At 39.8% G+C, this 24157-nt stretch overlaps 1 protein-coding gene across 4 annotated transcripts in view; it reads left to right on the top strand.

Annotated features, from left to right (window-relative positions):
* Positions 1–24157, top strand: part of TRIO (trio Rho guanine nucleotide exchange factor) — a 402248-nt gene that overhangs the window by 184691 nt on the left and 193400 nt on the right. For all 4 annotated transcript variants that reach the window (XM_067569989.1, XM_067569997.1, XM_067570009.1 and 1 more), the window contains 3 exons: positions 9792–9914; positions 16962–17153; positions 23984–24153. In XM_067569989.1, the coding sequence (XP_067426090.1) occupies positions 9792–9914; positions 16962–17153; positions 23984–24153 (485 nt within the window). The remainder of the gene's footprint in view (positions 1–9791; positions 9915–16961; positions 17154–23983; positions 24154–24157) is intronic.

Below are 24157 nucleotides of genomic sequence, written 5' to 3'. Positions count from 1 at the left end.
TTATTATCTATCCCTCAAGTACCTATCAATGAAAACGATCTTCCTGATAGCGATTATCTCAGAAGTCAGCCCTCATTCCACTGCAACGCCTGGAATTCATAGGGTCCAACCTTGACCCATGACAGGCCAGAGCCCTCTTGCCTCAACACAGATTTCTGTCCTTATCCACGCTCGTAGACACTGTTCAAGGCAGCCCACAAATATCAGCTAGATTCTGCCTCCAAATCCTGAGGCACATGGCAATGAGCACAGCGGTGATGACACATGGCAGACTTCACATGCGATGCCTCCAAATGTGGTTCAGCTCAGTCCACAGACCATACAGGGACAGGTTGGACAAATCACTGTCACCGTCCACCTGGGTCAAAAACTCCTTAGACTGATGGAAAAACCCAGCCAACGTTTGCAAAGAGATCACCTCTCAAATCTCACCGTCATTGCTCCTCACCACCAACACATCACTCATAGGGTAGGTGCGCATCTAAACAGCCTCACGACTCAAGGCAAGTGTTTGCCCACAGAGAGGTCCCTCTTTGTCAATCTCCTTGAGCTGAGAGCGGTCAGGAACGCCTACGCCCATATCCTCCCACTGATCGCAGAATCACACATGAAGATCCTAACAGGCACCATAGCCAGTATGTACTACACCAGTCGACATGGGGCTAGGTTGCCCTCCCTATGCACAGAAGCGACCTGGCTGTGGAATTGGTACATCTCCCACAACATCACACTGTCTGCAGCTTACCTCCCGTGCACACACAACTTGGTAGCAGACAATCTCAGTTGCAAATTCCTGCATGACCATGGGTCGGAGATAGACCCAACAGTACTTCACAACATATTCAGATGATGGGGGTCACCATCTATAGACCTGTTTGCCACTCACCTGAACAAGAAATGTCCACGCTACTGCTCCAAAATGGAGGTGGGTCGACATTCACTGGACGATGCTCTCCTCATCCCCTGGAACAAGGATCTTCTCTACACCAGTGGTTCTCAAACTTTTGAAATGGAGCCTCCCCCACCACCGGACTTTTGTGTAACAATTTCGCCCCCCACCCTTTCCCCAAACTCCCCTCTTTCAGAAAAAAAAAACCCCAGGCCTATATATAATAGGCGGAGTTTGACTGCTTAATTTGGGGGGGCAAGGGGTAGCAGCAGCTCCCACACAGCTCCTGAGCCCGATGTGACCCGGCAGAGAAAATGGCGGCAGTGGGGAATCGCACCCCGTCGTCAGGATTATCCTCTGGCAGCAGGGCGGATGCAGCCGCCGCCTCTGGGAGCCTGCAGAGTGGCAGCAGTGCAGAGAGTGTGTCCAACAGCAGCAGAGTGCTCCAACTGGGGATGGAAGCAGCTATGCAAAGTGGAGCTGGACCAGCTCTGTCCCCTACTCCACCAGCGGGGCTGGGCCCACCACTAGCAGCAGAATCCCCCACTCCACTGTCCTCCTAAGGGTCCACCACCCGGGGTCCTCACCATCACCCAGCCCTGCTCTCAGCCTAGCGCCCCTCACCCAGCAGGGGTAGATGGCTCCATCATCGTAAGTTTGGGGAAGTGTTACCCCCTCCCAAAACTCTGCCCCTGGTGCCCCCCCTCCTCCCACAATCCATCTCGTGCCATCTTAGGAGGGCCAACCCCCCCAGTTTGAGAACCACTGCTCTACACCTTTCCTCCATTTTCCTTACTGGTGAAGGTCCTGCTGAAAATAAGAAAAAATGGAGCCCACATCATCCTGATTGCTCCTATCTGCCTGAGGCAGATGTGGTTTCCTTACCTGTCTCAGCTCACAAGGTGCCTGCCAATCCCTCTCTGGGCCATACCACATCTCCTCTTGCAGGACAGAGGACGTATCCTATATCCCAACTTGGGGATTCTCTGCCTCAAGGCAGACTTCTTCTTGGTTCCAACACCCAGAAAGCTTGTGTTCAAGAAGTTAGAAGATGTTCTGTTACACAGTAGAAGGTCCTCAACTTGATGCACTTACCTGCAGATATGGTTCAGGTTTCAGATTTGATATTCTGTCCAGCAAATCTTGTCAACATCCATGACTCTTCCACATATCCTAGACTATGCATTGACCCTAAACAAATCAGGCCCATCTCTAAGCGCTCTCAGGGTCTACCTAGCAGCCATAACAGCATTCCAGCAACCTTTTGAGTGATACTCAGTGCTGTCACACCCAGTCATTAAGAGGTCCCTCAAGGATATGGTAAACCTTTTCCCACAACCTCAACTTCGTGCTCCCATGTGAGACCTAAATATGGTACTTAAAGGACTGACTAGGCCACCCTTTGACCCCATGGCCACCTGCTCACTGGCGTACCGATCAATGAAAACAGTTTTTCTGCTAGTGATTACCTCGGCCAAGAAAATAGGAGAGAGAGCCGCCCTGGTGGCACATCCCCCCTACATGGTATTTTTCCAGATAAGGTTACGCTCAGGCCACATCTAAAATTCATCCCATAGGTAACCTCTCTGTTTCACATGAATCAACTGATTCACTTTCTAATTTTCTACCCCAAGCCTTACCAAGGAGGCTATATCACATACCTTAGATGTCAAGAGAGCCTTGGCTTTCTACCTGGACAGACAAAGCTCTTCCGGAAGTGCCTTAGGCTTTCTCCTTTCCATTGCAGAAAGGTCCAAGGACTCAGCAGTATCATCCCAAAAGCTCTCCAAGTAGATCTCGAATTGCATCAGACAATGTTACTAAGATCGCAGCATGACCCCTCCAGACTCTATTCGTACACACTCCACAAGGTCAATCTCTTCAGCCATTGCCTTCTTCAAGAATGTCCCTATCTCAGAGATCAGTAGAGCAGCGACATGGGCGTCAGTCCACGCTTTTGCAGAACACTATGTGATCACTGGGTACTCCATTTCCCGTTAATGCCATCTTCGGCTTCATAGTACTGTCTTCTGTAACTGACCCAACTACTAAGTCCCAGCCAGCCAGTAGGAATATTGCTCAAGAGTCACCTACAGTGGAGCATTCAGAGGAACACTACTCGAAGAAGAAGTTGATCACCTTGTGCAGTAATGGTGGTTGATGCTGCACAATCCACCCTCCTCCCCTCTGCTTCAGGGTTCTTGTCAATGACTCTGCGGTAGAGAAGGAACTGAGGACGGTTAGCCTGCCCACGCTGGCTAGTTTTGTGGTGCAGCACGAGGGGAGTCAATGCATGTGCGGGCCTAATGGATACTACTATCACCTATCAGCATAGGAACCCACATCTCAAAGAACCATCATTAATGCACAGGGTGAGTAACTTCCTTCCTGGAGCCAAAACTCTGCTCAGGGTAGGATTGTGGCTAGTCATATAAAAAATTAAAAGGCTACTATTGCAGCAAGCTAATGGAATGGCTCCATTGGCTCAAATGATGCACTGTTGCCCAGAAGATCCCACAGAGAGCTCTAGCAGGATATAGACAGAACTGTTGTTATTGACACGATTACTCTCATTTAAATCAATACACTCTACAAGCAGTCAACTTCCTGAACTGGATCCTTACTCAAATATTTTCCAAGATTAGCTGGAAAACCAAGTGACTTTCTGTGAAGCTATGCTGAATACAGCACTGCAACAGAAGAGGTTAATATGGGAACTGAAGTTGGAAAGATGGGCACAAAGATGTGAAGTGTAGTACTAGCTTCAGTTTGGGGAAAGGAATGTGGTTCATTTCTTGTGGCTTTATTCATTGTCCAATTACTTTTTCCCTGAGGAATCTCTCCTCCTGCACCATTCGGTGTAGAGTGGCCTGCTTGAAACTATCCAGGAACATTGAAAATGCATTACCAGTAGGTGCTCATTGACAGATGTTTTTCCCCTTAATCCTGATGACCAAGGAGTTTCTGTCCACTTAAGCATTTCCCTTGTTTTTTGTTTTAAATTATTGCATACAGAGATGAGCTCCAACTGTAGATACTCTATTGAAGGAGTGAGAAGTCTTTCAATCCTGGTCTCTGTTCTCCCTACACATGACAGAATCCCCAGCTTCTTCCTCATTTTGTTCAACCATGTGCTTATGCAATACTCCTGGCTGATATCAGAGGTTTTCCTTTCCTTGTATGACTATACAGAATATGACTATTCTGGGAAGGAGGACATGGGACTGAACTTCCCTGTTTGAAGGCTGTGTACCACCATCTGACTAGCACAGGTAATACTGGAATGTCTGAAAGAGGTCTGCAGTTTGCATATTTCAGAACACAAGAAAGCCACTACAGTACATGGAATTCTTGAAAATATTATTTGAACAGGTTTAAATTAAGACAGTTTAAATAGGAGCTCTTTGGAAATAAGAGAAATGCACTGGAATGTGCTAATGCAGTGCATCTGTATAAAACATGTGGAACTGTACAAAATCTTGCTTTCATTACTGCTTTTAATTACAATAGTACAACAATAGGTATGTTGGCCCTGTTACTTACAATTATATGTAGTTTTGAAACTGGATTTCCGTTAGTATCTTTTCTGGGCACTAGTTTGTATTGAAGTTGATGAGTTTTGCCTGATTACATCTTACAGCTTACATCTGTTTTGCCTGATTTTTAGGATCAAAGCTTACATCTGTCTTCTGGGTCTCAGTGGTCCTGGTAAGCCATAGGGATGCTTTAGAAGTTGATAGGTGACCAATGAGTCAAGTAAAAATTGTGGGCCTGTGATGAAGCTCTCAGAGATGAATTTTGTATGGATGTTCATCTTCCATATCAGTCTTAATATAGTTCAAAACATGAATTTCTGCACAAGACTGGCAACAGCCCAACTGCTTTCCACTTAATACATCATTCTTCTGAAGTCACAAGGTCTTGAAATTGTCATTGAGGTTTCTCAAGGAGTAGGGACTGTATTTTTTTGTTGTTGCTAAATATTATTTCTAATTATTTCAAGATTCACATGAGCTATTGTAAATTCAAAGTTTGGCTGGGGGTTTTGTGTCCAAGAAGGCATAAAGGGGGATATTAACTGTAGTTAGAGTTGAAAGGGTTAGATTTTTATCAGTAATGTCAGTGAACCTTGATTTCACTGTATACACACTAACAAATGGAAAAATATTTCCATTAACAATAATTGAAATTTACAGTAGATGAAGTAACAAAAATGCTGCTTGAGAACTTATGAGTATTTGATTTAAGAATATTTGTATATTTTTGACATGTGATGTTGACAATTTGTTTTACCTGTGATAAAGCTTTAACTTTTTGAATCTGTGTCTACTGTCATTAAATAATCATTTTCTGACTTAGCCTCCTAATTTCCCAGATCTATGAAAATTTATATTGGTAAGAATAATAAAAGCTTAAACATACTGATATTATCCATCAAAATAATTTTAAAAAAATCAAATTCTGCCAAGCCTAGTTTTACTGTAAGGTTTAAAACCGTTCTCTTTATTTCTTAAACTAAACTAAAGAGCAACTCTACCACTTTCAATGTTTAGGTTTAATAGGTGTGTTTCAAGGCCAAAGAGCAAATCAGCCTTTTGTTTCAACCACCTTTTAAGTACAGATTTTACAAATGGATTTTATTAAATCATTATGGGGAAAATGTAATCATTGTACATTGTATTTACATATTGTACATGAGCATGTTTCTTAATTAATGTACATTTTTTCTGTGCATTCTTCAGTCAACCCATTCACTTTCAAAGAATAAAATGAAAGATGATCCAGGAATAAACTGTAAAAAGAGTAAATATGATGTATAGTTTTTCTTTTTTTTTTTTTTAGGAAAAATTATTGAACAGCAATATTGGTTTTCTCTATTTTCTCTTTAGTGTTGGACCCCAAATACATGTCCTGTGGGGATTTACTGAAGTGTGTTTCTAATCTTAAGTGGCTGTGTAATGTGGCATCATAGGATTGCATATTGGGTCTCAAGAAAATATGATCTGGAAATCAGTTGACAAGCTTGAGCGTTTTTTTCAAACTGCCAGTCTTGCCAATTCAGACCTAAAAGTCAGAAAGGGATCCTTCTGAGGTATGGCTCACCAACAAATAAAAATCAATTTAAATTTAAGAATGTAGTTTGGAATTATACACATGCATCAAATTATCCATGAGTATACTGTTACAGGATTGGAACTTTAGCCAGCATATTTGTTGGTCATGTACAAGCCTGAAAAGAATCCACTTCAGACCTCCCCATAGCTATAGAGGCTGTGTGATGCCAAGAGGAGCAAAGAGCAGTGAAAAACTTAATTTAGTCAGTAAAATTGGCAGATTATGTAAATAAGGTGAGAGAACATATAGAATTCTAGCAGGCAGATTTCAGAAATTAGGCAACATATCTCAAAATAATTTAGCATAGACTTTCACTGGAGTAAATGTTAACTACTTAAATTGTGATCATACGGGTAAGCAGATTGTAAAAGGGTTCACACACCTCTGGCAGTGTGCCCTTATGGCTGGGTCTGGGGATCAGCTGTCGTCTGGCCTACTGCCCCCTTCCGTCGCTTGTTTGCCCTGTGGTCTCTCTCGCTCTCCAGGACTTGGGCTGCTCTCTCTTCATGACTCAGCCCTCCGACTGGCTCACTATATAGTTTCCCATCTTGCTGGACCAACTGTCTGAATGCTGCCTTCACCAGTCCTGTGCCACTTCCCAGTGGCTGGTAAGGGAACATGGGCCCACCTGCTACTCTGGTTTCCAGCCCAGGGATCCTATAATCAGCAGCCAAGGTTTACACAATCTTCCCTTGCTGCCATTTCCCTGGGCTACTTCCTACTCCATCCTGTGCTAAGCTTTCTTCTCCACCACCCTGTTGAGTAACGCCTTCCCTCAGGGTTAGGATTGCAGGGCTTCTGTTCCCCCCTCAGTTTCCTCCTTCTCACTTTACTAGGCCCAGACTGCAGTCCCTTCTGCCACTACAACTTCCTCCGTCTGTAAACCTATCCCAGCTGGGCTTCATCTGCAATTAGTGTTTGTAAACACTAGGACCTCCCCACAGATAAAACTGTGAACGTTAATTGGCCCTTTCTGAGCCACGCTGGCCCCTTCAGTGCTGGTGTGGGGTGAACATCCCATCACACAGCCCTTAAAGTTGGAAGATCCATAAGAAGTCATGGTGGTGAATTCTTTTTAATTGCATCTGACTTGTATTCTGCTTCAAGCTGTATTCACAGAGTTGTGAATAGCATCATTATTTTCTGGAAGTGATCATGAAGAATGAACATTGAGTAGTGGATAGAGCAGGGATTCCGGAGGCCACAGCAGTCCCTTCCCTGCGCTGCCCATTATTTGCTTTGTGGCATTAGTCAAATTTTACATTGGTTCTGCCTCTTTTGCCGTTTCGCAGAGGTTTATAAAGGGGACTGTTTTTGTTCTGTGTTTGTACCGTGCCTAGCACATACTAGAGCTCCGATGTACTACGGTAATGCAGTTATTTAATAATGAAACTGGCAGTGTGCCTTAAGAAGCAATACAATTGTAATAGATTGTTATTTTTCTAGATAGCTGCCTACTTAGGGTTCAGGTTAATTAAAAAATGTATATAACACTTGTCTATAAAACTTGAGCCCTAATTATCTGGAAGGGTAATAAACTACCACGAGTGTGTCAGTGGTGAGCTAAAAGTCGAATTCCCTCTAATATTAGTTCATTTCATTACTATAATAAAGAGAAGTAGATACAAATTCTGAAATGTTGTCTTCATAAAATCTTTTGATTTTAAATTTAACATAAAGGAAAGATAATTGCAAATGAACAAATTACCTATGTAGTGCTGTGGTAACTGTATCTAAAGTGAAGTAAAAAATTTAGATCCACTTCGTGTATCAAGAGCTCTTAAATGTATGTATAGAACACTGTACCAGGGTTGTCACTCTCTCCACTTAATAACTGCACCTCTTAAAAACTGAATATAACGTTTAAATGCTGTATAAAGAAAAAATGTTACCAGAAAGTGTATCTAAGGGACCATGGATGTGCACATCCAAGGCAGCCCTTAAGTAAAACTTATCACTAAGGCTCTGTGTAACATAGTATTATATAGGGTATATATAATGAAATTCTTCCTGGTCAAACTGAATTCTGGAAGATGTGTTTTGTATCACTCCCGTGAAGTTGCTTCTTGTTCAGTGTAGCAGTCGTGGACTTGCGGGATGATTTGGCTTATACAGAATTCAGTATTTTATAAAGTCTTTCTAATTGTTTAGCTTTTGATTTAAAGTAATGAACTCGTTTCATTCATTTATTTAAATGGCAACTACAAGATGTCCCTTTTTTGCCCACTCACCCACCAGGAAGAGGATGTGTGCAATACTGTAGAAAATGTTGTTAAATGTAGAAACTATTTTGTAGTACAGAGCTCACAGTTTTACGAAGTTCCTTTCCAAAGCACAGTAGTGTGAGATTTAAAGGTCTGGCTTATTAATACTATAATTGATCATTTTGGGGTTTGTGAGCCTTATTTTTAGTTAAAACCTGTGATACAAACATCACTTGAAGCGGTGTAGCTTTAATATCTTTCAGAACAAATATGCAATATCCAAGGATGGCTCCTTGATTACAAACCCTTCTGTTGATCTTAATGCACTGTAGGAGAATAGGACCTCTCTTGAGAAGTAGAACGTAAATATGCTTTCCATTAAAACGTTCTTTTTGACCACGTGAAATCCATTAATGGTTTATTACAAAAAAAAAAAAGTCAAATTAGGCTTTAAGTGTATCCAAGGCCCCATGTGTTGAGTGACTCCAAAAACTGCAGAATTGTGCTCCAGAGTCTAAGCTTTTGTTTAAAAAACACCACTAAAACATCTCTCATGGTTGTGAAGATGACTCCATTCTCATTAAGGTTAACCATGGCTGTCATCTCCCAAGGTATGTCTACACTTCAGTTAAACACCTGCAGCTGGCTTGTGCTAGCTGACTTGGGTTTGCAGGTCTCGGGCAGCAGGGCTGTTTAATTGCGGTGCAGACATTCAGGCTCAGGCAGGAGCCTGGGCTGTAGGAGCCTGCGAGGAGGGAGGGTCCCAAAGCTCAGGCTGCAGCCTGAACCTGAACATCGATGCCTCGGTTAAAAAGTCCAAGCCCCACAAGCCTGAGTCAGCTGGTGTGGGTGTTTTATTGCAGTATAGACATACACCCAGGGTCTGCTAAGGACTTCCCTCATTTATCTACAAGAAAGTTAACTCAGTACCTAATGACTGTTTAGATGCCAACATAAATGTTTTCACTACTCTACATTAGTGGAAACATCAGTGTAATGTGCTTATCTGTAACAGACCCAAAAGTCCCAACTGTGCCCTGTCCAGTTGCAAAAACCTCTACCTCTCCTCATTACTTTTGTGGTACAGAGAAGTTATACAAATAAATAAATAAAATGTAGGGGGGATGTAAATAAGTTCTACATCAGCAAAGACAAAATACATACTGTGCTGTGTGTCCAATTAATTATAAACCTGAATTATTTAAATGACTATGAAATTTCCAGGCTGTCAAATCATAGTGCTACAGAATCCATGGACCCTGCTGTAGAATTTAGATTGTCCTTGATGTGGGCCTTGTTTAGAACTATATCAACTTATGCTGTATAATCTTGCTAGATTTAAATGGCTACCAGCTTAGTAACTGTTAACACAGCTTTCAAGGTAAATTTTATTAAAATATTGTAAGGATAAAACTGATGTCAGAGCTATCAATGCAGTTCTTCATGCTTTGTGGCATAACCGCTCTTTGATATCTTGGTTTTTTGCTTTCCCCCACCCCTCCACTGCAGGAAGCAGGCTCTGGAAGCAAAACAGGGAAGCATGCATTGAAAGTATATTTTATGCTGTTGTATTGTTGTTGCAGGTGTTGGACTGGATCGAGAACCATGGAGAAGCTTTTCTTAGCAAACACACCGGGGTAGGAAAGTCCCTACATCGGGCCAGAGCTTTGCAGAAACGCCATGAAGACTTTGAAGAAGTAGCACAGGTAAATGTTTCAAACACGTTTAAACCCACATCCTGTTAAACAATTACATTTATGTCACTGTTCAATAATGCCTTAAATTGCTTACTTAACATTGAAGGGGTGGGCACACTGAGTGCTTTTGTAAAAAAAAAAAAAAAAAAAAAAAAATGAATCCAGAAACCATGCAAATTAAATTCTGAATATTTCCTTTTAATTTAACTTCTAGAGTAGATTTTTATTTGAGTTTACCATTATACTTAAAAGCATTGAAAGCAAAAAGCAATGCATCTGCTGCAAAAGAAGTGAAAATAATGCATGCAAGAACAATAAATAGGAAATCTCTGAAATCAGATTGTGTCCAAGTAGGTACATGTCATTGTTTGTCTGAAAACCTGACTTATATATATATATATGAATTTAACTGCCATATAAAAATCAAACACCCATCTGAAAGACTCAGTGGTCAGTCAGACATTCAACATAACCAATTAAAACAAATTATAGTAAACCACAAGTTTAAGTATTTACAGCAATGTCATAAATGTAACAATACCTTTGTTTGGCTACAGAAATATCAATATGAAAATGAGAAGATTTTAAAACATGAAGTTGAGACTTAAGGGCTCAATGTAAGAACTAATGTTCCAATTGCTTGAATTAAAATTGATGACCGTTCTCCCTGTAAAAACAAATGAGTTTAATATGTATGCTATGTGATGAAAAGGGATGTGACAATAGATGCCTTTCTTCTGAGCTGAATGTTAACAATTCAAGCTCTGGTGGAGTCATCTTACTTTTATAGTATCAAATAGAGTTGTGAAGGTACTGGAATTTCCGTCCCATGAAAAATTTCATATTTCTAAAATAAAATAAATGTAATTTCTAATCGGGACAAAAAGTCTGATACGTGCAGTCTTCCATGGGAGAGACATTTTTAAAAATCTTGCATTTCAGAAGAACCAAAATAGGATTGTTTGAATAATTCCATTCCTAGCACCGCAGGCTCCAACATTCCCAGGCGTCCGAGTATCCTGGAGCCTTGGTTGCTGGGTGTCAAGTCAGGCATATGTGGAAACCTGGGAAGCCAGTTTGCCTGGTTTCCATGAAATCGACATTTTTTGGGTGGAAAACTGTTCATTCAGAATATTTTCGACCAACTCTAGCATCAAGTAAGATTACCAGTAACATTTACGAATTCAATTTTTATTCACCCTAAGCTTTTTTAAAAGCTTATGGTCTGAGAAAAATGACTGAACCTATTGAATGCTTTTGTATGACTGGTTTTAATTTGGAAGATAAGTAATGGGTAACTAGGAATTAATGCGTACCTTGGAAATATAGCATTGTCACAAAAAGGCTTGGAAGACGTTAAACAAATGAGTATATCTGGGTATTAAAAGAAATTGAGTTGTAATTAGTGAAATCACAGCTTGTAATATTTGAAAAGGCTGGAGAAATAGAGAGTTACCAGACAACTTAGCGAGAAAGCTATTGTGATACCAATGTTCAAAAATGGGAAAAATAACAACCCTTGTGTAGCTAACACTTAGCTTTAACACACACACTACTGATGACGCTTGCCCTGTCAGTGTTATCTGCTAGCCAGTTTTATTGATGAATTGTACAGGCAAACATGTTTTATGCTAAGGCAAAGCATACATAGGTGTGTGTAAGCTGGTTTGTTTACCAGGGGAGTGTTAGTGTTTGTTGGGAGATTGTGGTGTTCTCCTGTTGGGTCTTTTTTGCTAATCACTGGTGGAAGTGACACTCAGGCAACCAGAATACTGTGAAGTATTAACAGAATCAGACGTATGGATTTAATAGACAGTATAGTGAATTGATCAAAGGTATGAGTGAGGGGTCAAGCAAGTGTATGTTTACAAGATTTGAGTTGTGTTTGTATTAATTTTCCTGTTTAATGCACAGGGTAGCTATTTATGGACCTGTATTGTGAGAGCATGACTTAAAGCATTTCCACCATCCAAGAACTGCAACATCTTGAGAAAACCAGATATCATTATAATATCCTGAATAAGGGCTCAAAGACATGATTGTACTGTACACAGTTGCTTGATTCTATGTACACTCTTAATTTTTCATTCCTAGCAAAACGTATCTTTAGTTCCACATTCAGAGTCAATGCTTTCTGGATTGGAGAGGCCAGACCTCTTTTGTTTAAGAAGCTAGAGATGAAGTCTGTTAGGGATTTTATACTGCAATACTAGAGCAGAAAGATTTAAAAAAACCAAAATGTGACTAAGAAAGAACAGGGTGAAAGTATTTGAAGGGTGTATACTTCTGGGAGGGAGGAATTGTTCTAGGCAACAAGCGGAGTAGTTTTAGGTGTAATGTAATGAAACTGAGCAAAGGAAAAAATTAAGATGAATAATAAGGAAAAACTTCCTGATGCTGAACTCTATTAGACTAAAAAACAATCTCCTCAGGGAAAGGGTGGAATCTCTCTTGTTTGAGACATGAAAAACTAGACTGGACAAAGTACTTAAATATACTACAGGGAACAATCCTTCACTGACAGAAGGATAGACAAGATGACCTAACAAGTCTTTTTTTCATCTCTAACTTCCGGTTCTGTGGTGACTGCCAAGACAGGCACACCCTTTGAGATTTTTCCCTTCTCTAAACCAAATATAAGCAGGCAACAAACATGCATCCCTGCTTTGTGTATTCCAAATAAAAGATAGTTGATTTTTATACTTCAGGGCTTAACATAACAATGAATGTGATGTCTCTCACATGCTAATACTGTTCACTTCTATTTGGGCACATGAAAGTTTTTTGCTATAAAATGCATTATATTCTGTAAGAGTGACTGCAGATGAAGGTTAAATTTGAAGTGTACTTACTCCCTACATACCCCTCCAGTTATTCAAGTTTTTCCTTTGATCAGAGAACCTGGCCACACCTGAGGTTATCAGGGTCACGCTACAAAAAAGATGAGAAGGCATCATCCCTCTGAAATTCCACCTGGCTACATTTCTCAATCACCTGGAGCCACTAGTAAATGCTGAACTATTTGCTTTCAGCTAAGGAGCTAACAAGTTCAGACAGGTGATCTGGCCTTTTTTCCTCCTATGCTGTTTCTCCAGGTTAGTTTAGATTCAAACTCCCCAGGACTGCTCAAAGGAATCTTAGAATAAGTTAGCACACAACATGCAAAAAGTGTTCATAATTCCCTGTAACCTCAGCAGACTTCAGGCTCATCACAGGTGTAAACATTCTGGTGAAAGATTGGCACTTTCATCTGTTCACTGTACAAGATAACATTGGTCTTCTATAACAAGGGCAATAAGGAGAGGGGATGGGCCTGCAGTATGTTTATATATCCTATCAGTGCAAATGCAAAAGGAACTTGTCACATTGGCGATGGGGTAATAAGGCTTTCTTTAGTGGTTATCAATATACCTATAAAATATGGAGATTGCAACACATATGAACAAGTTTTTCAGTACTGCATACATAAGCCACAATAGTAACAATTACTGTCAAATTGACCAATTTTGCCTTCAAAGAAGCAGCGCTAGAGCCTACTATACTTTCTTTCCTGTTAGTTAAAATTTCTCATGATCTGTGTTGCACACATAAAGAACATTTACCCAAGCGTATAGGATTTCAATTTCAGTTGTCTTTAACAGTCCAATTGTAGGACAGAAGTTTCTCATCTTAAATCCCTTGGACACATACCACTGTTTTGTGTTTATTCCCTCATGTATTTGTGTATTGAATTCTGACTCCTTTTATTGCAACTGTGGCTGATAGATGTCCAGTTGTGCATAATGATCTCTGCGCAAGATACATGTTGGTATTCAGGGCAAGAGTCTGTTAGCCATGTGTTTCTTCTACAAAGCTGAGTTAACTTATATCCATATGGAGGTTGCATCTTAATTGATATGACACAGCCTCCTTGGTTCAGTCTGTAGAAATCCCTTCCTGACCATGCCCTCTTGAGCCTGTTTGTAGAATAATTCAAGGCTGAAATAAGCCTTTATATTTGAATCAGCTCGTATTAGACCATTGTAGCCTCCTATTGTGACCAGTTACCTGGTAGCCCTTGTACATTTTCTTCTGTTGATGGTGCTATGGCTCTGTGCTATTTTATTTAATTCAGGTTTAACTTTTGTACACTATGTAGATACATCCTGTTTTTGTGCTATATAAATATGTAAAGGGTGTTCATTTTCTTGAGGCATGGCTCATGAAAGTGACAGCTACAGCAGAATCTCTGAAAAGGCATTATATCTAAAAACAGATAGTTAAAATGCCTCCCTGTCTAGTTAGGTAATGAGCATAAACAGCTATTAGATCCATGCTGTTACTCTTGCCTTCCCAGCCTTCTAGAATAGCCTTAACTGACTGCTAGATATAGAATCACGTTGCATACTTCAGGTTAGTTTTATTAAATCCCTAAAGAGATGTCTTCTCTTTGCACCCTCTTCATTCATCTGCCTGTCTTGTTCTCTAGCGCAATCCACCCTGTTTAAGATCTCAGCTGCTGCACACTGGAATACCTACGTAGGAAAAAGCATTTCCACTGGATGTCATTAGTAGTTGAAGGAAGGTTTACAAAAGTGAGTTGAGGATTGACCCTCTCTTCTGCCTGCTGCCTTAAAGATACAGCATCTGAGTTATTTTTGAAAGTGACATCCAAATTACATTAACTTCTTAATTACATTAAATCCTTAATTCATCTAGCTAGTCTTCCAGTTTGCGAAAGTTAACGACAAAAATAACAAGAAAAAAATCGAATATAATAACAAGGGAAAAATCAAATAGTTGAAAGCAGTATTGAGACAAAGTTGTTGATCCCAATGTATCCAAAAATTCATGTGACATGCAGATAATACGTTAGAGTATTTTGAAATGGCATTGAATCGTGTTTACAGTTAATTTCAAAATGTTGATGTTGATTTTGAAATTGAGTTAAAAGCTGAGCTTAAAGGAACAAGATCAGATAGAGTGTTAGGTTTGCTGGGGGAAGGGAGAAGGAGGTTGTAATAATGAGTTTTTACCAAAAAAAAAAAAAATACAAACATTAGCGGTTTTATTTTCCTGAGTCTGAAGTTTTTTTAAATACTATTTACATCACAAACACTTTCCAACTGAGCCCACTCAAAGCAATTTTACATACACTAATAAATAAAACCTCTTTGCTATTTCCATCTTCCTACCTGCGGTATGTAAGATTCTCTCTGCTCTACGTACAGAGGCATGAAGACGAACACATGATTTGTATAGGAGTTGCCAGGTAACTCTGTGGCAACGCAAAGAGGGACAACTCTGCTTGCCTGGCTTCCTGTCATGTTTTAGGTCAGGTCTACATTAGAAATTTTCACTGCTATGGTAATGTCTGTTAGGGGTGTGATTTATTTTTTTCCCCTTTCCATACCAGCAAAAGCCCTAGTATAGCTACAGTTATACTTGCAAATTAAAAAGGCTTTTGCCAATACATTTTTTCTGTAGAGACCCAATATAAACTATATTGGAAAAAGTACTCTTCTGCGGGTATAAGCTTTATCTTTCCTAGAAGTTTTGCCAGGAATGCTGTGCCAAAAAAATCTTTTCCTGTGTAGAGTAAACCTCCATCTTCTTCATTTTTAGTGGCTAAAAGTTCCCCAGTAGTATTTGTAATGTAAATGCTGCGGAGCTGTGCTAATGCATGAAACCTGCAAATCACTGAAAGTGTAACACACTGAACAGTGTCTTTCGAGAGTAGCATGAAAGATAAAAGTAAAGGAGATTTCTAAATTTCAGTGTTAATAAGTAAAGAAACATACTTGTTTAAAAAGGTCTCCTTTCAACTGACAATTGCTCTCTTGGAGGGGACATTGTTTTCATGTCAGATATTTGGGGTTTTTGTTGGTTGGGTTTTTTTTGTTTGTTTTTGTTTAGTTTTATTCACTGACTCCTCCTTTTGCAGCTTCAGAACTCTTGCTCTGCTCTTCCAAAAGCATAGTCAGTCATACAGTACTCCACTCCCTGAAAGTGAGCCCTTATGCTGCTTCCAAAATTTGCCTTACTTGGCCTTTCCTCACAAATGCCAAACCTTTTCACAGCTTATGTCCGGAGTCACCCCCTGAACCTTTCCACCATGCCCCCTCACAGGTTCCTGCCTCCCTACATTCCATTTCAACACCTTGCAAATGCCAAATTTAACAGCTTTTGCAAGGAAACCTCTGAATGCCCTACTTAAAAACTGGAATTAAAACCTCTTTCTGATCATTGCTTTTGGATAAGTGTCAGAAAAGCTTTCTGACCTGAGAGTATTTATTACTGGTCTGTCAAATGGTGTTTAGTAATGATCATTTACAACATATCAAGCCTTAAAACTGTCCTTCAGTCTGGCAGTGGATTTATGGGATTAGTCCTGGAAGAAATGACCAAGTCCTGTATCCTGGACTCGGGGGTATTTTCAATGCTAGTAGAAATTCTCCTTCACTCGTGATATGTTTTCATTGCATGGTTAGAACACCACAAAAACAATGAAGACAATAAGCAACAAATGGTGAAAATTCACCATGTTTTCTTTGAATGAATTGGATATTGTTCCACTATTCCTAACAAGAGAAAATCACATTTCAACTACAAAAGTGTGAAAGGATGATGCTTGTTAAAATGGGACTTCAAAGACATAGAATTTCCATCTCCTGCCCCCAAAAAGAAGAGTAGCTAGAGGACCTTTTGTTTCTATGAAACTGAAGCAAAGTTGAGCAGACATTTACAGATGCTTCCTTTATTCTGGTAGTTGGCTGTGTGTAAAAAATCATGAAAACATATTATTTTCTATTGTATGTAAGGTGACAGTTGATGTCTGTATATGTTCCCTTTTCTGCTGTGTATTAAAGGACAGTGTCAGAGGATTAGACAGTTACCCATCCACTGTAATGAGTATGAGAAGGTTATTGACATGAGATTCCCGCAACCAATGCCCTGCTTCATTTTTTCCAGTTTATTTCCTGCAATGGTCAGTGTGTTGTGTCTTTAGATACTTACAGGACAGCATTACCTTCTGTTCATTTATCCCTGTAAAACGATCGCTTTATTTTTCTGCAGAACACATATACCAATGCAGACAAATTGCTAGAAGCAGCCGAGCAGCTGGCTCAGACGGGGGAGTGTGACCCAGAAGAGATTTATCAAGCTGCACATCAGTTGGAAGACAGAATACAGGATTTTGTTAGGCGTGTTGAGCAACGCAAGATCCTGCTGGACATGTCTGTATCTTTTCACACTCATGTTAAAGAGGTAAGTTGACCACAAAGTATGAAAATATATGGCAAACTTGAAAAGGATGCAACCCAAGTCGTAATTCCATTGTTGTGACATACAGCTCTTGCTAATGAGATAAAATGAACCCTGACTGTACAGTAAGCATTTAGTTCAAAACTGAGTTCTGCTTGTCCTAGGTTACCTTAACCACAGTATTTGCTGTCTCTGTACATTGAAAGTCCCTGCCAACTGGTTATCCATGAATGGGACATTATTATTATTTGTGTTATGGTAGTACTTAAAGGCTCTATATGTAGACATAATAAAAGACAGTCCCTGCCCTGGAGAGAGCTTAAAATCTGTTTAAAAGACAGAGGATGAGAGGGGAAGCCAAGGCACAAGAAGCCCAGTGATTTGCCCAAGATCACTCATTGGCAGAGCTGGGAATAGAGCCTGTTCCTCATTTTAGAGCACACTCCACTATACATTTATTTCTCTTTTCTGCCCAAGTCTTTGTGGAATTTTCTTTCAGGTTGAAAGTAGATAAAGGGAGGGAGAGCGTGCACCTCATATTGCTCTGCATTAATGAAATGGAGTGAGGGGTAATGATTTTAAAACCATTGTTCATTGGGCTCCTGAAGATACTCTTCAAGTAGATTATCAGTGTTTATATTGTTTCTCCCTTGTCCCCACCCTGACTCACCATGCTAATGAAGCCCATTAATTATTCTGTTACATGATATCAGGTGGGGCTGTTTGCTCCTTGGCTGTCAGATTTTGAGCACTTTTAATTTAGGGAGAACAGTCATTCTTTGTGGAGAAGGAAAGGACATTATCCAAAATGTACTGCATTCTGCAAACTGTTTTACAGGATATGTGAACATCTGTTGTTCCATATTTTTTATTAAACATGAAAGGCATATGGTTTGTGAAAATGTTCATTATTAGATTGCTGTACAACTCTAGACATAAATGTGGTGCTCAACCAGTCGTTTCTGTTTCATGCTTTCTCATGCTCTCTCCTCACTTCCCACAGACCCACACTTCCTGCTTTAATGCAACATGAAGACAGTCCTTAAAAATTAAAACTCTCACCTGTTACACTTTGTTACTTTTTGGTGTCTCAGAATTGCTCTACTTTCTCTTTCCTCTGTGTTCCTCTGATATCATCTGGTGCTGTTTATGTATCGTTAATCCAGCAGACATTCTTTTTTATGTCATCTTCACAATTCTCATTTTCAATACTAGTCCTCCAAGTTTACATTTTTCCACCTCTTCTAGTTCTTTGTCACTGATTTCAATCTTTGCCTCTTCCTCTTGTCTTCCAGTTGCCATATATTTTAATCTTATCCATGCTTATCATCCGCCTGAATTTTCTGTGTTGGTGATCTACCTTGTCAGTTACTCTCTAGGTCCTCCCTGGACAATGCTGTGAGGTCAATATCATGGGCGAATCTAAGGTTATTCACTATTCTCTCACTTAACTGGACTCCTCCCATTTTATCTCTCAGTGCTACAGCTATTACTGCTTCTAGCACTAAATTGAACAAATCTGGTGATACCATGCATCCTTGTTGTACTTCTGTGGTCATCCTGAACCATTCTGTCAACTTCTTGTCTTCCCTGCACACTTACCAACTTCCTGTAGATGTTTTCTATCAGCTCAATAGATTTCTTGGGAATGCCATACATTCTCAAAACTTTCCATAGCCCTTTCTGCCAAATGCTATCAAAAGTTTGGTTGAAGTCTATACAGTTCTTGTAGCATGTTCAGTTGTGTACTGTGTATTTCTCTGATATCTGTCTCAGAGCATTCTGTTCCTCTGCAAAGTCCGTTTCCTCATACCTTTCATTCTCCTCAGCAACATGTTGGTGAATGTTTTCCCCAGCACACTCAATAAGATGATTGTGCTGTAGTTCTTGCACTTACTCATCTCCTTTTTTTTATAGATAGGAACTTCTTATTGCTTTTCCTCATTTGCTAGGCACTTGCTCTTGTTTATAAATCTTATTGCATACCTGGTGCATTGCCTTTATTATGTGTTCCTCACCTGCTTGCAGCAGCACTGTGACTTTGTTCTCACTTCCTGGTGTCCTTTTCAGATTTTCATCACGATCTTTACTTTTTCTAAGAATTCAAAAAACTTCTAAGAAATCTAAAATAAGTAAGTGATGATAAAATGGGTAGGGCAAGAAGAAATATTGTTACAGAAGATTGAAAAGAATTGACTATGATGGTTTGGACACGTGTCAAAAATGGACCTGGAAAGAGTACCATACATGGTGATACATAGCAAAGTGCAAGGAAACAGAACTAAAGGAAGACTGAGGGTGGGTTAGATAGAAATGGTGAAGAATGACATAGAACAAACAATATTTAAAAATTAACGAAGCTGGTACAAGGAAGTAAGTGGTAGAAAGGCTTCATTCGGCCCCATTGCCACTGCTAAAATGGAATAATTCAGAAGAGAAATGGTAACTTGGGCCAGATGTCATAATATGATGTTATTCTTACTGTTCTGTGTATTTCTGCAGTATCTATTTGTTTGCACCAGAAAGAGAGGCTGATGTGCTGTAATGTATTTGGATGGACTAGATGGCAACAGTGAATGATGTGGAATTTAGATGAAGAAAATGAGGAAGAGGTGATTTACAAAGGACAGACTTGCCTGTGACTCACAATTCAGGAATTCTGACAAATCAATGCAGATGTGTTAGAATGTTGCCTCTGTGCCTCTAGATGCTATTTGACTTCTTGCTACACAACTTCTCTCTCTTCAGTCATTTATATCTTTTTCCTCTGGATAAGATTTGATGTTGCCCCTTTGCAATATAACATTCATTTTTATGGAAGCTTGTTTTTCACCAAGCCTTAGGGGCTAGAGAATGCAACTGTTAACTTTTTAAAAGTTAAATGTCATGTCATAGGATATGTCTACACTACAGAGCCTATTTTAACATAGTTATGTCAGCAGGGCCCCCTAGTGTAGGTGCAGCCTACAGTGACAGAAGGAGTGTTTTGTCAGTGTGAGAACATCACCTCCCTGAACAATGCTAGCTGTGTCAACAGGACCCCTCTTCCATCAACAAAGCTGTGTCTACCCAGGGGTTTTGTTGGCTTAGCTATGTCGGTCAGAGATGGGGTTTTATCATACCCCTGATTGACATAGCTATACTGACATAATTTAGACATATAGACCAAGCCATAATGTGGTCAATTTTTAAACCAGCACAAACAGGAGAAGTGGAAATGAGTATTTACTACATCCAGACATGACTAGCTCTTCATTTACAACATATACAATTTAAAGTACCAGTACAAGGTTAAGGCAAATTTCTATTAGAGTGACTAGTATTTTCAGGTCAAATTAGGATGTAAAAGAAATAGCAAGGTCAAAGTATGAGAAAAATTATTCCTTTGTTGGCTTATGTTTTTGTTCTGTGTTCCTGCTCATGGGAGCACTGCTTTCTCAAGTCAGTGGCATATTGCTTGTTCTCAAATCAGTGTGTGAAATGCAGAATTGACGCTGCAAAACAGATGGAAGATAAAAATGCACTAAGCCAAAATATCTTCTTTGCTCTGCTGGCATGAGCATTGTATTTCTATTGCAGAACGTTTATTAGAAATCGGGATTATAATAATGCAGAATATTTCAAGTGTAATTTTCTGGTGTGCATTTCAGTTGAATAAAAAGCATATTTTATAAGTAAACTTAAGTTTGCTATGGCAAAGAGAAGGGAAATATTGATGTATATTTTAATGTACTTGCTGATCACAGACTGGTTTACTGCAGATGTGTCATATGTGTTCAGTGATCACACAGGTGTTTAATTTGCTGTGGTTTCAACAGCAGATTTCATCACAACTAGGCAAACACTGCATATTAAGTACAGTCATTCTTGCCTGTATAAATTGGTCCAACATAATTTTTTTGTCTGAACTGTGAGTGCTCAAGGCTAGATTAACCGCTATGCAAATAGATCTGTGCCTGAGGCCCTGATTTAGCCGTTGGGCATGAAGCCTTGTTTGCAACTATACTGGCTCTGCCTCTAGAACGAGCTCTGGTTTTGGCAACCAGGCATCAAACCCATAGACACAACACCCTGCTGGGCCAGTCTCCATATTGCCTCTGTGCTTTGGATTGGACTGCTGCTCAGCTGGCTCTGCAGAATGAAATTTCTGCTTTTCTGTGTTTGCTCAGTGTCTGGTGCATAGCCTAGCAGTGAAGGGAAATGCTCATGCATGCAGGCAGTGCAGAGCCAGCCCAGCATTAGTAAGCTTCAACTCACCCTGTCAGAACCTTCACAGACTAGTAACTGAATTCTCTGAAATACAGTTCTCTGGTGGTTAGGAACTGAGAATGGGGATTCCCCAAAGACAAAGGCTAGGGGGCTAACTCTTAGATGGCTTAGGATGCAAATTGGGAGGGGTCCTCAGCCAGTCAGTGGGTGGGTAACAGTGGCCCATAGGGGAGCAAGGAGCCAAACATTTTTATAGTGCCAGGGGTTCCGGAGAACTTTAACACTTATGCATGGCCAACACTTCTGAAAATCAGGCTCCTTAGTTACCTAAACATAGAAAAAATTGCCCTAAGGATTACAAATATTGGAATCACAAGCAGGTGTGTAATCCTCGGAAAAAATATTTTACATATAGGACTATTATATTAGGCTGTTTATTTTGGGAGTAGAAGATGGGCAACACTTTCAAGAGTGCCTAAGTCCTATTTGCAGAAGTGACAGGATCCTAAGTTCCTTTTCACTTAGAATGAGATTTGGACTCCAAGTGAAAATGAAAATATGACCCCGTGTGAATGCGGTATTGTATCCTGTTGGACATGATAAAGTTTGCTTATGGGCTGGCAGACCTTGAGAGTCCTGTTGGTTGAATTGCTGGGGTTCAAGGAGTCCACTACACCTTTGTTTGGAGCACATTTAGTTTGATTACCGAAGTTTGAACTTTGTTTCTTAAATGAATAATAGGAGTAGGCTTTAAATAATGCCTATACTCATAGGAACAGATAATTAGCCAACTTGTGCTGTTTTGTACTCTTATTCCTACTGAAAATGATGGGGTTGCACGGTCTGGGGGGGGATCACAGTTTGGCCCAGTCTCAGTAACCATGCAGCTATGTGAAAACTGGGTTGTTGGCATTACTATAAGATACACTTAAGGTAATACATAGATACTAATGAAATTAAAACAGTTTTGTTGGAGCATTGCAGTTTTTTAATTATTTTTGTCAGTAGAGCTGGTTCTAAAAAAATTGTAATTTTTATTTTTCATACAAATATTTTGTCAGACTAATTTTTCTTTGGTTCTTAATGAATCTTTTTTTGTCTGAGAGCAGTACTATAGGCATGGGTCTTAGAATATATGCTTAAATAGAAAAATCAAAACAATAATTTTACATACCGTGTTGCATCACCTACCTACCATGACAGATGTTTTGAAATTAAGCAAAATTTACTGCTTAATGTCATCGGTTTCTAACAGCATTCTACTTTAGAGTCATGTTCAGGGCTTTAAAGAAAATCACAGGTAATATTCATACGGTATATCAAAGCAACTGTTCAAAGATAATTGAAGTAGGATCTTTTATTGAGAGAACTCAAATAGGAATTATTTTTCCCTTTGGAAATAGTAAATTAAACCAAATTATACATTAAAAACCCAGATTTCATGAATGTATGAAATTAAGACACAAGAATTTGAGAGGTCATGATAAATTACAGAGAGAATGATCCGGGTAAACAGCTTAGTTCATCCAACCAGGGAACAGATTACCACATCATCTAAAGCTACCGCTACACTACAGCTTAAATAGACATAAGTTATGTCACTGATGGATGTGAATTAGCCAAACCACCGAGTGGCATAAATTATGCCGATTTAAGCGCTAATGTGGACAGCGCTATGTCCGCGGGAGAGCTTATCCCTACCGCCATTCAGGGGAGCTGGCATAATTAACCTGACGGGAGAGCTCTCAGTGCAGCTGCACCACGGTAAACTCTCCAGTGCAACCAGTAATATAATGCAATAGTAGATACTCAGTGATTTGTTATCAGAAAGTTAAAGTGTGTTTGTGAAAATTATTGCTAACAGTTCCAAATGAAAAAAGATTTGTAAACATGCTTGCCGAAAAAGTACAAAGATGAAAGGTGGAATTTTATAGCATAAACTAGCTGTAATGAATAATTCAACCAGTTGGCATTGCAAGTTATATATACTCTGCCTGGGTTTAGTATGGTTTTGTATTTTAGTAAGTGGACAGCATAATACCATATCTAAGTAGGTGATTTAATGATAGCAGATGAATATTTTCCATAGGAGACTACCTGAAATTGTGTTCTGGACTGAGGCTAGGAGAAGTAGAGAATTCAGTTTATCTTTTGATGTACCCCTTTGACTGCTATTGTTGATTTTCATGACCACTGCTAAGTTCCATGTTCCTTTATGTATGTGTGTCACTCAGCAGTGTAAATTTAGCTATTTGAGATACATCTCCCTTCCTTCCTTCCTTCTCTCAGGGAGTGTTACCATAGCATTTTCCTCTCAGTGACCACCTCACAGAGCTGCAGATGGGACTGACTCTGAATTTTGTGTTTGTCGCTCAGATACAATGTAGTAGGAGAATGGGAAAGAGAGAGTAACGTAGCAGCATGGATAAAACTCCACTTGTTTTTCCAGCAAGAAAATACATTCTATCTAATGCAGGTTCATCGATTTGTTTCAACATTCAGAAGAGAATTTTCTATAAACAGAAGCAAATCTTGTGGCTTTCTCATCTGTGTGCTTCTACCCAAGAAGATTCATACGAGGTAGTGTCTGCCTGCCACCAGTGTTCATTTCTTTTCTCTTGTAGCTCTGGACATGGCTCGAGGAGTTACAGAAAGAGCTGCTTGATGATGTCTATGCAGAGTCTGTGGAAGCTGTACAAGACCTGATCAAACGCTTTGGCCAGCAGCAACAGACCACTTTACAGGTTACAGTCAATGTCATCAAGGAGGGGGAGGATCTTATACAGCAACTAAGGTAA

Source organism: Emydura macquarii, unplaced genomic scaffold (assembly GCF_026122565.2).
Source record: "Emydura macquarii macquarii isolate MOO-44397 ecotype Brisbane River unplaced genomic scaffold, CSIRO-AGI_Emac_v2 contig_320, whole genome shotgun sequence".
Lineage (NCBI taxonomy): Eukaryota > Metazoa > Chordata > Testudines > Chelidae > Emydura > Emydura macquarii.
Note: the sequence above shows the minus strand (reverse complement) of the source record. Positions and strands in the feature narration are given on the sequence as shown.